The sequence below is a fragment of the Squalius cephalus genome (genome assembly GCF_949319135.1).
Source record: "Squalius cephalus genome assembly, chromosome: 20".
NCBI lineage: Eukaryota > Metazoa > Chordata > Actinopteri > Cypriniformes > Leuciscidae > Squalius > Squalius cephalus.
In genome coordinates, this window is record NC_137141.1 from 30,603,940 (window position 1) to 30,621,380 (window position 17,441).

The 17,441-nt window shown below is 36.3% G+C and overlaps 2 protein-coding genes across 2 annotated transcripts in view; both read left to right on the top strand.

The window, feature by feature from the left end:
- The window catches only part of hspa4l (heat shock protein 4 like), a 22,002-nt gene extending 16,292 nt beyond the window's left edge, over nucleotides 1-5,710 (top strand). Inside the window, exons 15-19 of the mRNA XM_079852458.1 lie at nucleotides 831-956; nucleotides 1,170-1,277; nucleotides 1,475-1,594; nucleotides 3,739-3,900; nucleotides 4,778-5,710. Coding sequence (XP_079708584.1) covers nucleotides 831-956; nucleotides 1,170-1,277; nucleotides 1,475-1,594; nucleotides 3,739-3,900; nucleotides 4,778-4,954 — 693 coding nt within the window. The 3' untranslated portion in view covers nucleotides 4,955-5,710. The remainder of the gene's footprint in view (nucleotides 1-830; nucleotides 957-1,169; nucleotides 1,278-1,474; nucleotides 1,595-3,738; nucleotides 3,901-4,777) is intronic.
- Nucleotides 5,711-6,552: 842 nt separating this feature from the next.
- Nucleotides 6,553-17,375, top strand: plk4 (polo-like kinase 4). Its single transcript, XM_079852464.1, is given in 17 exon segments — nucleotides 6,553-6,728; nucleotides 8,300-8,395; nucleotides 8,500-8,595; nucleotides 9,675-9,789; nucleotides 9,915-10,899; nucleotides 10,988-11,073; nucleotides 11,604-11,959; nucleotides 12,980-13,084; nucleotides 13,918-14,020; nucleotides 14,107-14,256; nucleotides 14,335-14,450; nucleotides 14,452-14,472; nucleotides 14,610-14,704; nucleotides 15,536-15,662; nucleotides 15,775-15,918; nucleotides 16,607-16,713; nucleotides 16,896-17,375. Coding segments are annotated over 17 exon segments (2,832 nt in total). The 5' UTR covers nucleotides 6,553-6,698; the 3' UTR covers nucleotides 16,996-17,375.
- The last annotated feature ends 66 nt before the right edge of the window (nucleotides 17,376-17,441 follow it).

Genomic DNA, 17,441 nt, shown 5'->3' on the forward strand with positions numbered 1-17,441 from the left:
TTGTCTTTGTCAATTTTATAACAAATTTCCACATTGGTAGATGTTTTGGTGGTAAGACTGTTCAACAGAGAAACAGTATAATATATTTTGATCAACTTGATAAAAGCAATTGTTAATGTAGGAAACGGCAAATGGATAAATGGATGAAATCAAGCCTCTTTTTTCTCTGAGTATTCGGTTTCAGTTGATGAATGTAAGTGCTGAATGTTGTTGTGTGTTTACTTAAAATATATAGTTGACCTAAAAATACAATTTCGTCATCATTTACTTACCATGATGTCTTTAAAATATCCCTTTAAATTAGAAAAATATTACATACCTGGCTGTCCTTTCTTGTCACCACACTGGTGGTTTCAGATTCAATAATATTACAATAATATTTATTTTGTCTAAATATAACCTTGTGAAAAATAAGTACACGAGATAGCAAAATAAGTGCACTTCTTTAAAACACAGCAAATGATAACTACAACATAATGATTTAAAATTACTTGTAGTTTGACATTATTACTAAGTGCACTTTTTAAAAGTGTAAAATTGTTTTCATTTTTGGGTGAACTAACCCTTTAAGTCTCTTTTAGTGCACATAAGTGGCCTTTTATTTCATTATTATATTATCTGCAAGTAATAAAAAAAAAAAAAAAATATATACTTTTAAGATTTTAAGTACACTACAATGCACATTCAATACAATTAAGCACACTTCTTTTTCACAAGGCTATGTTTACTGTCCCATGTGGATAATTACAGTGTTTGAGAATCTTTGTGTGACTGAATTGGTTGAAAAGTTACAATGTTTGTAAATGTATTCATTGCATTCTGTCTTCCAGAAAAAAATGATCATACAGGACAAGCTGGAAAAGGAGAGGAATGATGCTAAAAATGGTGTGGAGGAATATGTTTACGACCTGCGAGACAAACTATGTGGCATCTATGAGAAATATGTCACTCAAAATGTGAGCACATGATCTCTGTTATCTGGAGCTGTTGTTCTCAGACAACAGACTTGGGAGCTTATGTTTTATTTTCAGTATGATCTACCTCAATTCTGCAATTCAGAGAATCTCTCATCATTTTGTAAATCAAACAGAACATTACAAATACGTAGCTACCAAAACGAATCACATGTGAGACTTATCATGTATGCGTGTTGATGTTATATTTTGCAGGAAAGTAACCAGCTCACCATAATGCTTGAAGACACAGAGAACTGGCTGTATGAAGAAGGAGAGGACCAGGAGAAAGAAATCTATCAGGACAAACTGTCTGAACTCAAAGTAGGTGTTTTACTGTTCAGATCATGCACGTTATAACATTTTGCATTATTTCGAACTGTTTATAGATGTATTTTTCCTTCTTCTAGCATGATTTACCTCTTAATTCCTAAGTGTACGTCTTTTTCACAAGTGTCATTTCTTTCAAAGAAAAAACCTGAAGTGAAAATGTTTGTTAAAAATGTCTTTGTGTTTTGTAGAGGTTTGGTGAGCCCATTGAAGAGCGGTACAGAGAGCACGAGGGCCGACCCAGAGCGTTTGATGAGCTGGGCAAGAAAATTCAGCTTTTTATGAAGGCGGTGGACGTGTATAGACAGAAGGTAAGCTGTAATTCCATCAATTGTTGATATTGTGTAGTTCTGTTGATAGAAAATGATTTAGAAAAGTTTTTGTAACCATAAAGCAGTTCTTGCCTGTTGTGTTTTTAGCAGCATTAGGGTGATGTGAAACCCTTTTTTTACAGGCATTAATGGGTTTTTTTTGGGATATGTACTGGCCTAATTACTCTCGTAGCTTACATTTTTTCAGCATCTACAAGCTATATAATGTACCTTGCCATGTCTCCCACTATTCTATAGGGCAGTGGTTCCCAAACTGGGGTATCCTGGGGGTACGTGAGGTGACAGAGGGGGGAGGCGAACAAAATGCTGAGTTTTGCCGTTCATTTAATTCTATCCCACCTTTAAATGGTTAGTTCACCCAAGAATTATCCCATAATTGACTCTCCCTCAAGCCATCCTAGGTGACTTTCTTCTTTCAGCCAAACACAATCGGAGTATTATTAAAAATATCCTGGCTCTTCCCATTGGTACCATTTGCCGGATCTCGACTCGCGTACAGCCGTTACCGAAAGCCAGTGATTATAGTTTATAAAGTTATAAATATGAATATTTTAATCTCACAAAAACGCATCGCTTCGCTTCAGAAGGTCTTTATTAACCCCCTGTGGAGCACTTTTATGATGGATGGATGGGCTTCAAAATCTAAGGTACCTTTCAACACCATTATAAAGCTTGGAAGAGCCAGGATATTTTTAAATATAACTCTGATTGAGTTTGGCTGAAAGTCATATACACCTAGGATGAATTGAGTGAGTAAATTATGGGAAAATTTTCATTTTTCGGTGAACTTTGAACCTTTAAACCTTAACAGGCAAAATGTCGTTTCTAGTGTAAAAACAGGACAATAGTAATGCTGTAAAAGGCCTCATATTTAGCGTCCGCAACTGATTGCATCCACACAAGCACAAGACAGGCTGCTTGCAGAGTCTGCTGCCATCGTGCTACATTACAGCTGTGACCTTTATAAAAGTGGGCTTTTAGCACTTAGAGATCGATTTAAGACAAACTCTCTTTGATACAAAAACATGCCCTGTGTGAGTTCTTGTTGTTAATGTGGATATTATGAGCAAGAATGCAATTTTCCCGAATATCCACACTATTGCAAATGTGACAATGACTTTGTACAACAGTTCAACAAACAAAAAGGAATATTAAGTGACATAAATTTCAACCACAGTATTTTCAGTAATGTTCGCTCTATTTTGCAACAAAATAAAAGTCCCAACAAAAGCCACAGCAGAACTGTTGTGAGTCTCCAAGCAACACACAGCGGTGTTTCATTAGTGAACGAATCTGCGGCTTTGAACGAATCGGGAGAGTCGATGATTCACTGACCCGTTCATAAATACAGCCACTTGCTTCATTACCGAATGAATGAATGACTCGATGACTCACTCATTAAGAAACACTTGCCGCCACCTACTTGTGAATTTAGGTTAATATTTAATACTATCACTTTGTTTTTACCATCATTTCATATTCCTCTATTGAACTTTTTTTTTGTTTAAAACATCTCATAATACGATTATTTGTGCTTTTGTATTTGCATTCAAGCCAGTTGCATTAAACAGTGTGTAAATACATCTAGAAGCAGCTTGTGCCACTTTGTTGATACTAATTTCATTTGACTGAAATTATTGATTTAGTTTACTTTATCGCTTTAATTATTATAGTAATAATTAAATTAATGGAATTTTTGGAATTTGACATAAAACAGGACACTTACATTTAATAGGGTTAGAAAAACTTTGTCTTTAAAGGTAAAAAATGCACCTGAAAATCAATTTAAGGGGGCAAATATTGGAAAAGGTGTGACTGCAGTCTAAGTGGAAGAGAGGAGGTACGCTGAAGGATGTTAAATGCCTAAGCTCTAGGGAACATATTCACTTTCTAATTCTTCTTCTTCTTCTTACAGAAGATGTCTCAAGTGACTGTCTTTATATCAGTTGTTTTAGTCATGTATATCATTACATAGTGATATATTTGTCAGACTAATTGTGTTTATGACTGCATCATAATCTTTTGCATTGTTCAGATTGGATCAATTATTCTTAAAATCATTTCACATTGTTGTCTTTTACATTTCCATAATGCTGTGGACATGTCTGCTATTTGACCAACAGGACGAGCGCTACCAGCACTTGAGCGCTGAGGAGATGGGTGTTGTTGAGAAGAGTGTGAATGAAGCTTTAGGCTGGATAAATGCGAAGATGAACGCCCAAAGCAAACTCACCATTGCTCAAGACCCAGCAGTCAAAGTAGCAGAGATCATTCAGAAGATTCAGGTTTGTTTGTGCACTTTTCCAGTAAAACTTTTTCACTGTCATTAGAATGGTCACACCAGTGAGAGTAAATCTCATGAAATCATTGCCATGTGACATTTAAAAAAAGGACATTATATTAGAAAATGAAGATAAAGAAAATGAAGCCTGTTTGAAAGCCATTTCATTGGGATATTATTTCATGATACAATTGCATGCAAAAAATCCTTTACTGCAATAACGTTTGATAATGCATTTTTCCTAATTGCTGTTATTCTACATTATGATAAAAACTGTAAAAGTTAAAAATGTATTAATTTTTTTTTACTTTAAATTTGCACAAATGTAAGGCAATAAAACAAATACTACAGTAATGTATAAATACTTAATACTTAATTTAAATATTTACTGTATATATTTTGCATTTAAGTAATAAGAATTAGATTTTTCACATAGTAATGAAAACTTTTTTTTTACTTTTAATTTGCATAAATGAATGACATCTAAACAAATACTACCATGATGTATAAATACTTTAACAATTAAATTCAATTTTGTAGTATCCTGAAACTATACAAAAGGTATCAATGTAGTAATGTAGGACTTTTATTTTGACAGTCTGTCTAGTTCTGTGTTCTTCAATAATGAAATATTGTATATTATTTTGCATTAGAATAAAGAGAATTAAATTTGTTTACATTACGGTAATGAAAATTTGTTGTGAAAATAGTTCAAATGCAAAATTGATAATAAAATAGTCCTGTTCTGCAAAGTATAATTTCTATTTTTATTTATTTATTATGAGACAAAATATTAGAATCCTTATATTCTGGCACTGGCTGACAATAATCTAACCTAATGCATAATTCAATAAATCTATCTGCTCTGTGTTGAATTTCAGGAGCTAGAGGACGTTTGCAATCCTATCGTCAACCGACCCAAACCCAAGGCCGAGGAGCCCGTAGAGGAGGGAGACAGAAACAACGGGGCCCATAACGGCCCCGCGGCGCAACAAGGTGCTGACAGCAAAGGCAATCAGCAGACGAAGCCTCCGTCTGGAGAGATGGAGGTGGACTGAGCTCTTCCACACTCAACCATCCGATTCTGCTGCCATTCTCACTTAAGCTACTATTAAACCTTTTCAACTCACACTGAACCAATAGCTGGAACCATTCTCTTTGTGTCCACCACTCAGTTGGCTGTATTTGTGCATTTGTTTGTTGAAGTCTGCTCCTCTGTTGGTTTTTCTCTTGTATCTATTAAGGGATCGGGTCAGGCTGTCCTTTGAATGTTGCAGCTGTATTCGAAACTCAATCCGGGACTGGACGTCCATGATAGGAGCATATAGAATAGATGTAGTTCAATAGCTGAAACGATGCTGCCACTCTTAACAAAAAGTTATCCCTAAAACAATGTAATACTTGCATTTTGGGAGAGCCAAAGGCATTTTTCGAGCTGAATCATATCACACGGTAACTTGTTATGGGAACATGAATCAAAATACTGTTCAATCAATCGTTAAGATTGAGGTAAAACAAGCAAATATGTATGCAATACATATAAATATATGGTTTATATTTGTATTTAAAATATACATTTCCAAATGATGTGTTGTTTAGAGCCTGTAAATATTATTTTAGTAATTTGAATTTATGGGTGCTTAGATAGAGGCACACTCCTGTTGTTGACATTGCAATGCTTTCAGCTCCGTAGTGTCATATGAAAGTAGAATGTACTGAGCCGGTCATTACCTTTTTTTCCCAGTTTTCATGCAGTCCCATATCAAGTCTTGAGGTTTGATGATCACAAATAATAAAACATGCCTTTATGACTGAATGTGTTTGTTGCCATCTAAATTACTGTGCCAGTTTATATGAGGAATGTTGAATGTAATTCTATAGTCATAACATCTGGACAAGAACAGGAGGGTTTGTAAGTGTTAGAAGCACGTATAGAACTTTTATTTTTTGCAAAACATACAGGCAAAAAATGCATTGTATTAATTTAAATTTAAATAAGTATCAAAAGATATACAAATTGTTTTCCTCATTTACAAACGTTCAGTCTTATTTAAACTGGAGAATGTTTGCTCAATTTGTATTACTCATTGGAGTAATTAATGAGTCACAAAATATTTTTTTATTGGATGCACAATAACTTAACACAAACTGGGGTTGCTGAGTTGATGAAAAGGTTATAATTAAATCATAAACAAAAAAATACATAATTTTAAAATAAAAATATATAAACAAAATACAGTAAAAAGATATAAATATATTTGTTTACCTGCTGGTTTAACTGGAAATGCGTTGTTAAATTATTGAAATGTACTTATTGTAAATATGTTAGGTCAAAGGGGGTTTCGACTGACAAAAAAGTTCGAGAATCCCTGACTAAACACAATGTTTAAGTGACCTATCCAAAAAGAGTCAATGCTATATTTATGTTATTAATTATAGAAAAGCAAGTGTTTCCAAACTACCATTAAATGGAATTGTTTTATGAAATCCTTAAATATGTCCAGGGACTAAAAACTTCAAATCGTCAACGTAGTAATGTAGGACTTTTATTTTGACAGTCTATATGGTAGTTCTATGTTGTGCTTGTAACCTGATCACCTATTGGTCAATTTGCACAGCGACGTTGATACGTCATTACGCGCTCTAACGGGCGGACTTTTCAAAATGGAGGAAAGGCAAACATTTTGGAGGGGAATACAAATATATCGATTAAATGCATTTTTATACGTCATGCTCAAGTCAAAACACCTCACATTCACGGGAAAATAAGGATATTTTGTTTGAAGAGATTATGAAGTGAAAATGAGTGTCTCAATCGGAGATAAAATTGAGGTAAGTAGCGCGGTCGCGAGAGCCATTCATCCCGACAGACTACTGTAGTTTGTTCGGAGGTTGTGTGTACATTTTAAGCTCCCAAAACCAGCTAAAATTATCCCTTTGTTTGTTTTTACTTTGTTTGTTTTTTTTCTCTCGCTTTTGTTTTCCAATTTGGCGAAGCGCTATGTTAAATAAACAGTGGAAAAACTTCAATTCATAACATTTGCGGTAAAACATTCTGATCTATCCGGAAACGGTTATACTACCGTCTGGATCGCGCCTTCTGTTCATCCATCTGCGGTTCATTTTTAGTGCAACAAAGGTGTTTTGGGAATTATGAGCATGGAGACTGTTGCTAGGCGACGTGCGGTAGCGTCAGTGTCAGGTAGAGTCGCGGGAGGAGAGCGCGAGAGTGATGAACAGATGTCACTGTCAGATGCAGGTAACCAGTGACGCGTCAACAAAGATCACACACACAGTGCGCGCAACGGGCTGCTTTCGTGTGTTCAGCTTGATCCGTGGTCGAACCACTTTATGAAACATGTTGGAAGTGATTCATTCATTCCTGTTTAATTTGACTACTAAAGGAAAAGATCCACATGAGGACAGAATTTTGGCATCGTCTGTGGATCTGGGAATCGAGGTAACGTTAGGAGATTTTTATGGAAGCTTCAGAATTGGAAGATATAAACTCACGATTCTGAGAAAAAGTCATAATAGATGTTAACTTGCAATAAAGTCTGAATTGTGAGATATAAACTTGCAATTATGAGAGAAAAAAGTCTGAATTGTGAGAGATTTTTATTTTATTTTGCTATTCCATGGTGAAGAATAAATACATTTATTTTATTTTTTTATAAATTGTGAGATGTAAACAAAATTCAGAAAAAGTCAGAAAGAATTGTGAGATGTACACTCGAAATTAAGTAGGCTATTGTTTTTTATTTTTCTATTCTGTGGTGGGAAAAAAACAAAATTGTGAGATGTAAACTTGCAATTTTTCTCACAGTTGTGAAGAAAAAGCCTGAATTGTGAGATAAAAATGTCCTATTTTATTTTGCTATTCTGTTGTGAAAAAAAAACTGAATTGTGAAATGTAAATTCAAAATTCTTAGAAAGAAAATTGCTAGATATAAGCAAAATCCAAAATAAATAATAAAAAAAAAAAAATCAGAATTGCGAGATGTAAACTTATGCAAATTATATATTTTTATTTTGATATTCCGTGGTGGAAAAATAATAATAATAATTGTGTGATGGGCACTCAAAATTCCGGAAAAAGTCAGAAGTACGAGATGTAAACTTGCAATTACAAGAGAGAGAAAGTCCAAACTGAAAGAAATTTTTGCAGTTTTGATAAAAAAATCTAAACTGTCTGATAAAAAGCAAACAATTGCCTCTTATTATATTTTTTTATTCTGTGCTGGAAACAAGCTTTCATAGGGATGTCATTCTGAGTTTTAGGGACACAGTTTCAAGTCTCAAAGGGACGAGATCGATCTCATGGGACAGGCTCTTGAAATGATCTCATTCTATATGTGTGTTATTCCCATCTAACTCAAACAATTCCTTGTTTTATGCTTCAGGACTTCAAGGTTCTCACCTTGTTGGGTAAAGGCTCTTTTGCATGCGTCTACAGAGCAAAATCTGTAAACACAGGTTTGGAAGTGGCAATCAAAATGGTAAGAACATGCTTTTCTGTTTAATTGCTCATAGTGGCACCCAGGGGAGTTGATTGTGCAGCATCTGTTCAAAACCGTCCACTGTCTCCCATGTGTACTTGCAGATTGACAAGAAAGCCATGCACAAAGCTGGCATGGTGCAGAGAGTCATTAATGAGGTGGAGATTCAGTGTCGGTTGAAGCATCCGTCAGTGCTTGAGGTGAGTCCCAAACCCTCAGCACAGACCTCACTGCTGCAGATCAGCTGATGCTCATGTTCGATTAGAAGGAATATTTTTTCTGAATCTGAAAAAGATTTGCATGCTTTATACTGGTCAGTAAAATCTTAAAATGCCACTGAATAATAATGGAAATATTTATAGTGGAAATAAAGGTTTTTTTTTGCTTAGGGTGTTTCATTGGCCACAATAGTAATGAAGTGTTTGAATGGTATTTCAATTTCAGGATTGCTGAAGTTTTAAGAGCTGAATGTTCTTCAAGGTTCCCATTCGTTTTAACCATACATTTATATTAATATTGCAGTCATTTGTGTGTTACTGAAGATTTTTTTACAAATATTTTTAACCAATAAAATATTTTAGAGCTAGGCACGACTAGAACAATTTATATTCATAATAAAAATTACCATGCAGTTGTACGATTTTATTAATTTACATTATTTTTACAGGTCTAGAAATCACACTTTCAAAATTAGGCTACCTCATGTAGGTTTTTCAAGACATTTGGGAACAAAAAAAGGGGTTGAATAAAAAGAAATAATAATACATAAGAAATGCCCTGATTTGTAGTTGTTTCAGTCTTATTAATGCATTGAGAACAAGTAGGTTAAAGAGAGATTTGTTTTTGTCAGGGTCTTATTGAAGACATTTGCACACTGATAATAACATTTTATTATGTATATATATTATTATATTAATATATATTATATAATATATTATATTAATATTATTATATAATAAAAATAATTGTGAAGGTCATGGACAAGTCAGTCTGCATTAATAGTCATGAGAAGACAAACTGAATAGTTGATAATGGAAGATTATAGAATAATGAGTATAATACAGATATTTACATTTAAATTTGTTTCTAGCAGCAATGTGATGTATAGATATATACTGAGGAAAGAACTATACTCAGCAAGTGCATGAATGATGGAGCTTAATTTGTGTAAAATGATATTATTGTGCATTTGCAATGTTACTTGAAGGAAACTGTTATCTTGAATAGCTTGTATTTAAAAAGTATGTATTGACCAGTCCTTTTATTTCCCTCTCCCAAGCTGTACAATTACTTTGAGGACAGTAATTATGTGTACCTGGTTCTGGAGATGTGTCACAATGGGGAGATGAGCCGCTACCTGAAGGAGAGGAAACAACCTTTTACAGAGGAGGAGGGTTAGTTCTTCACATTACTGCACTACAGGGTTTAATGTTAAAAATCTTTTCTGCATGTAATTCCGTTTTAAAATCAACACTGTGTTTTCAGTCTTTATGTTGGTTTTTGTTTGTGTTATCTACAGCGAGGCACTTCATGCATCAGATCGTAAAAGGAATGCTGTACCTCCACACTCATGGGATCATGCACAGGGATCTGACCTTATCTAATCTCCTGCTCACCACCAGCATGAACATTAAAATCGGAGACTTTGGTTTGGCAACGCAACTCAAAATTCCCAGCGAGAAGCACTTCACCATGTGTGGCACACCGAACTACATTTCTCCTGAGGTGGCTACACGCAGCGCTCACGGCCTGGAGTCCGACGTTTGGTCGCTGGGCTGCATGTTCTACGCCTTTCTCACGGGCAGACCTCCCTTTGACACGGACACTGTGAAACACACCCTCAATAAGGTGGTTCTGGGAGAATATCAGATGCCCTCTCACATATCAGCAGAAGCGCAGGACCTGATTGAGCAGCTGTTGCAGAAGAACCCTGCAATCAGGCCCAGTCTGTCCGCGGTGCTGGACCACCCTTTTATGACTCAAACCGGGCCCACCGCAAGCAAAGACTCTGGGAGCAGTGACGGAGGGTCCATAGACAGTGGTATAGCCACCATCTCCACAGCCTCCAACGCCACTAATAGCAGCAGCAGCAGTAGCCGGCTGCAGAGGAGAACAAGGAAGATGATTGGACAGCCCTTACCCAATCGCATGGCGCCGATCCCCAGCCACTCCCATCACTCCACCAGCTCCAGTTTTAAGAGTGGGCAAGATTGGCAGCCAGATTTTCAAGATGATTTATCCAGGATGGGTATTGAGAGAGTTCCCCTGGGTGCTGACAGCAGAAGGCCTCATTCTCGCTACTTGAGACGGGCTCATTCATCAGATCGATCCGGTGCTAGGTTTAGCCACACTCCACAGGAGGCGGAGCTAGAGAGATGCCACTCAGAAGAGATGCTTCCAGGGTCCGGACGGTCATTTCCATCAACCTCCAGTTACAGAAACGTTCACCATGGCTACTCTGAGCATGGGCGCCTTCCCTCTCCACCCGTAAAACAGCCTGCAAAGTAAGAGGCGTGCAAAGCATGTTTGCATTTCAGCATTATTACACTATTTATTTTATAATTACTGCTTTTTGTTCCCCTCTTTCCTCAGTCCGGGATCGTCTTTTTCTACATCCACCCATTCAATGAGACCACAGATGCCTGATTCTCAAACACAGGCCTGGTTCAGCAATGATGGTATCATTCCCAGCTGAATTCTGTATTTATATTTTTGGAAGAAATATTTCAGCAAAAAGTTACAATTCTGTAATTGTTTACCCCACACATGAGACATGAAAAAAAAAAAAGATTTTGAAATATTCTGCAGAATGTCCAAGCTTCTCATTTACCACAATGAAAATGTATGGTTATTCACACTACCAAAATTTTCAGAAAGGATTAAAAACCCTATTAAAGTAGTCTATGCAACTCATGCAATATATTCCAAGTTTTGTAAAGCCATATAATAGATTTTTAATGAGAAACGGTAGAGTAGTTTGAGCTGCATTCACTCAAAGCTATCATTTAGCTTCAATACTTGAATATAATGCATAAGACATGTGGATTGCTTTAATGATTGTATGGGGAAAAAAGCAGCGTGAACATTTTTCATAACCAAAAAAACTAAATAATGCTATAATTTTTTGATTTTGTGTGAATTATCACTTTAATATGACTTATTTTAATAGCTTTGCATATTGAGACATTTGAAACATTTTCACTTTTAGGACTGTTCAAGAGGCCAGCAGACCTAAGCAGTCACAGCAGCAGTGGGAGTTTTCACTCTGGACGAGGGCCTATCGGGACACAAACCTCCTGCAGCGACAAACCCAGCGGCCTTCATTCCCAGCAGCAACCCAACGTTTTCTCCCACAACAATCCAGGGCCCTGCAGGGAAGATGGGTTTGGATCAGGACACATGTCAGAACCTCAGGGCTACTCAGATCTGCAGTTTCTGGGTCCACCCCTTTCCAAAGGCAAAGCAAACACAGAGAAGAAAGAGAAGTTGTGTCCTACGAAGAGCTTCCCTCCGCTCTGTGCTGCCAGACTCAAACCCATCAGACAAAAGACCAAAAATGCTGTGGTGAGTAAAGCCATTTATCTCCTATAATGGGTACAACTCAAGTCAAATTTATCAGTATAGCGCTTTTCACAATACACATAGTTTCAAAGCAGCATTAAAGGGTTAGTTCACCCAAAAATGAAAATTCTGTCAGTAATTACTCACCCTCATGTTGTTCCAACCCCGTAAGACCTTCGTTCATCTTCGGAACATAAATTAAGATATTTTTGATTAAATCTGAGAGCTGGATCACTCCTCCATAGGCTTCTAGGTGACCGAAACTTGCTGGCCCAGAAAAGTTATTAAAGAGATCGTTAATATAGTCCAAGTGACTACAGTGGCTCAATCTTAAGTATATCAAGCGACGAGAATACTTTTTGTGCGCAAAAACAAACAAAAATAACGACTTTATTCCACTATTAATTTCCTTCTCTCTGGGCCTCTAGTTGGTTCACGTAGTGTTTTTGCGTAGCGCGTCTGTGTTACACGTCACCACGTAGGCTCACAATTGGCCGAAGCTGGTCATGTGTGTGATGCGTGTTGACGTGCAACACAGACGCGCTGCGCAAAAACACTACGAGGCCCAGAGAGAAGGAAATGAATAGTGGAATAAAGTCGTTATTTTTGTTTGTTTTTGCGCACAAAAAGTATTCTCGTCGCTTGATATACTTAAGATTAAGCCACTGTAGTCACTTGGACTATATTAACGATCTCTTTAATAACTTTCCTGGGCCAGCAAGTTTTGGTCACCTAGAAGCCTATGGAGAAGTGATCCAGCTCTCAGATTTAATCAAAAATATCTTAATTTGTGTTCCGAAGATGAACGAAGGTCTTACGGGGTTGGAACAACATGAGGGTGAGTAATTACTGACAGAATTTTGATTTTTGGGTGAACTAACCCTTTAAAGCAGCTTTTGTTTGTGTATATGTACGTGTGTGTGTGTGTCCAGTTTACTTTGAGTTGGAGCTCTGAAGAGAACTTATAAGTTAGAATTGGTCATTTAAAACAATATAAAGTGACAACAATGTGTATTTCTTTAGGTTAGTATCCTGGAGTCTGGAGAGGTGTGTATGGAGCTGCTGAAAGGACAAGGATCTCAGGAGAGAGTCAAAGAAGTACTTAGGATATCCTGTGACGGATCCATGGTGAGGGACTAGAAAATCAATAATTAATGTAATATAGTGTAATTAATTAATATGTGGAAGTTACAGGATGTATCAAACATTTTCTGAAAGGAGATTAACATTAGAGATGGACTGATCTTGTTTAAAACATTTAAAATTAACTGCAGCAATTCCAATTTTGTCAGAACCTCTAGCAAATTACATGTTATTTTGTTTAGTTGTCTGATCAGAATCGTCGGAGAATAATGATCTCTGTTCCAAAAAAACATGATTCTCAATTTATCCAGAATCGTGCATCTCTAATGCACTTTTTTTTTTTAATCAAACGATTATTTAGTGTCAATAGTTTGATTTAGTTTACCTCTATTGGATGGTCAACAATGGCCCCTTTTTACAGACTGATGACGCGTTTCCACAGTTAGCAACATGGCAAGAAAATATCTAGTAAAGTTTTTCATATTTTAATTTTTAAATAATGTAATACACATTTATAACGCTATATATTGTGTTCTATTACCTGGTCAGTAAATGACAAAAACTAATGCTGCTGTGAGGGTGTTTCTAATACAAAGGCTGAGGGAGTGACTGCAAATTTGACCTCTCTCTCTCTTCTGACTGACGTAATTAAACGTTCTATATTTTTTCCCTCTTTTGGAAACTATCACATTTTTTTGTTTTGCTATTGAAGTAATTAGAAATACAAAAATTATACTTGCTGTTATCTCCCGTTCACCACTAAGTTTACCCAACTATAACAACTGCTTCTGAGAACCCTGGAAGTGTGAAAAGAGTCCATTATCAACATCTTTCAATCTCTAATCCCCATTCTCTTGTATTTTTTACTGTGTTTTCAGGTTACAGTGTACCAACCCAATGAAGGTAAAGGTTTCCCTGTGCGGGACCACCCGCCCTCACCACCTGAAGACATTCTCATCTGCAGCTATGAGGATTTACCAGGTACAATGACTTATTCAAGACTTGAGACAGCTTTTGAAAGCAAGATGTGTTTGTAATATTCATAGTTATTTGACTCTTCCCTGCAGAAAAATACTGGAAGAAGTATCAGTATGCCACAAAGTTTGTGCTGTTGGTGAAATCGAAGACCCCCAAAGTCACATTGTACACAAAGTTTGCCAAGTGCATGTTGATGGAGAACACTCCTAATGCAGACCTGGAGGTGTGCTTCTACGATGGTGAGCGGCACAGATCATCTCAGCGGAGTGAACGGTGTATCCGATTTAGGCTTAAGCATTCTTGTTTTCCGCCATTAGGTGCAAAAACCCATAAGACAAGTGAACAGGTGCGTTTGGTGGAGAAGAGCGGGAAATCGTACACAATGAAGGGTGATGTTGGGCTGAGCGGACTGAGTCCTGAGTGCAGAGTCTACATGCATGGAGCTCTCTGAGGAGGTAATGCATTACTTCATCTGCGGTTGCATGTTTAAGTGTGAAATTCAGCTTTCATATTCATGTTAGGACTCTCAGATGTCTGGTTGTGCTGCTTGCTACAGTTATATGCTGACCAAGATTGTTTGTGTTTTTCTTAGGGGCATCGAATGTGTCTGTCTTTGGAGGCGGCGATTACTGCTGAGGAGCAGCGCAGCGCTAAAAACACTCAATTCTTTCCTATCACTATCGGCAGGTGAGGCTTGTTTATACCGTCAACCTTCACCAGCTAACTAAAGCTAAACCCATGCTATTGGTTGAGATTATGGCCGTTTTCACAACTGGCTCGTTTGGAGCATTTGTCTCAGAAGCTAATGTGTTTTCTCCCCTAGTTTGGTTCGTTTAGGCATATATGAACACAGCAGTCCCCAACAGACCAACAAGTCAAGCGGTATCATAATTCATAACAGGAAATGTGTTCTATAAAAAGCAGCAGTGTCTGATTCTGTGAATGAGCACATTAGTTATCACAGCTGAAAAGTGCCTCTTCATCTTAAAATGTTGTGTAATTGCTTTTCTCCGTGCATTGCAGGAATGTTGTCTCAAAAAAGCCTTGATTCCCTCTTTAACTGCATTTATATATATATATATATATATATATATATATATATATATATATATATATATATATAGTATTGTGCAAAAGTCTTAGGCATGTTAATATCCATACATACATACATACATACATACACACACACACACACACATACATATACATTTTAAAGTGCCCTATTATGCTATTTTGAAGGCAAGATAACCACAAAAACCACACAATACACTCGCAGAGTGAACTTTTCAATCCATCTTCATGGATGACACTGAGGAAACTCTGACAGGCCAGCTTTACTCACATGTGACTTGCATTGATTGGTACACTTTGAAATGCTGCCTTGTGAAAGCGAACTGAACCAAGAAGAAAATGCAGTGAAGTCCTTGTTTTAGTACAAAGCAAACAATATACAGGTCTGAAAACACCCTAAATGTCATACATGAGATGTCTCACACTGGTTGTCTTATGCTCCACCAGGAGGCCCACCAATCCAGCTTTCCCAGCCCCTCAGCCTCAGTGTTCCTCTGGCTCCGGCACAGCGGCTCCTGCAGAGGTGGCTCAGGTGTGTGTGAGTCCGCCACAGCCACCACACATCACACCGTCAGTAAGTCACGCATGCATATCACATCCAAGCACATCTATTTATTTCAGAGTACGTCCCCCTCTGAAATGAAATCTTCCACTAACAGTCACTCATTTGTCTTCTTCATGCCTAGATGATCTCCTACACGGGATCAGACTTCACCACAGCAAGTGTGGCCAAAGGCAGCTCACCTCAGTCAGGCAAAGATGAGCGCACCATTAACACAGGGAAGGTGCTCAAGTCCATTTTTGTGCCGAACATTGGCTGGGCCTCTCAGGTAAAGTGTTTGACTGGATATTTAGCGGTATAAAGATTCATTTAAAACTTTTACTTTTTATTATTATTATTATTGTTAAATGAATATATAAATATGCATACACAGTTCTTTGCTTTCAAAAAGTATCAATTTTCATTCTGTCTGCAACCTTTTTAGTGGTACTGTATTTATTTATGTATATTTATTTATTTGTTCCATGTATCATTATTATTAATAATAATTTATTTACTTTTTTAAAATGTATTATCCTTGTCATTATAGTGTAATTTATTATCATTGATATAATACTATAGTTTTTGTTACTATTTTGAATTAGATACATTTTTATATTTTCTGTTTTCATTTTAATATTAAAGTTTTTACCATTTAATTTTTTTATTTGATTTCAGTTAATGTTTTTAATGTAATGAAAATGTTTTTTTAATGGTTTGAGTTTAACAATAATAACCCTGTATTATACATATTATATATCTACCACTATGCATATAAATAATACTATATAAACTACATTTAGAAATTATATCTACAAACATAAAATATAAATATTTATTTATAAGTTTGCATATATATATATATATATATATATATATATATATATATATATATATATATATATATATATATATATATATATATACAGTATTAGCATTGAACTCAGTTTATTTATAAATGTATTTTTGTTTTTTAGCTTACAAGTGGTGAGGTATGGGTTCAGTTTAATGACGGATCCCAGCTGATGGTCCAAGTCGGCGTCTCTTGCATCACTTTCACTTCCCCTGATGGACGAATCACCAGGTAAAGCTTGTCAGGGCAAAAATCAAAAGAAAATTATTTAGGAACAATGACTATATTTGCTATGTAAATAACTTTCATAATTGCACAGTAAGGCCAGGGAAACCATGAAATAAGGTCTGTTGTTGTTTGCATGTTAGGTAGTGCTCATGTTCTGAATTGTCACGCTGTCTGTGTCCTCTCAGGTATAAAGAGAATGAGAAGTTACCAGAGCTGGTCAAAGAGAAACTCCACTGTCTGTCCACCATCCTGGGTCTCCTCGCCAGCCCTGCCGTCAGACGCTGAACCTGTGTTCATATGACCTGTGCACTTCTGTTTTTTTATTCTCAAATTCTCATGAATATGCTTTGTGTTTGTAAATATATATTTTTAAACCTTTGTACATATAGTCCCAAAGATTATGGAAGTTATATATTTTTTATGTTGTACATATTGGGTTTTTCTGTGTTTGTCTTGTGGTGCCTTTATTTTTGTCTACCAGTTCAACTCAGTGCTTCAATGAAATGTTAGCTGTACAAACATACAAGCATTAAACATCTGCTGCCTGGTGTATTATTGCTCTTTTCTCTCTTCTGTTTATTTAAAGCATGTGTGAGCAGGATTTACTGAACTATTCAGCGGGTTACTGATATGACAAAATGCAAATTAAAGTATAAATGGATGAATCCCACAAAAACTGTCAATTCAGTCATATTTCACTCCATTTTTTCATACAGAATCAGTTGCTCGTT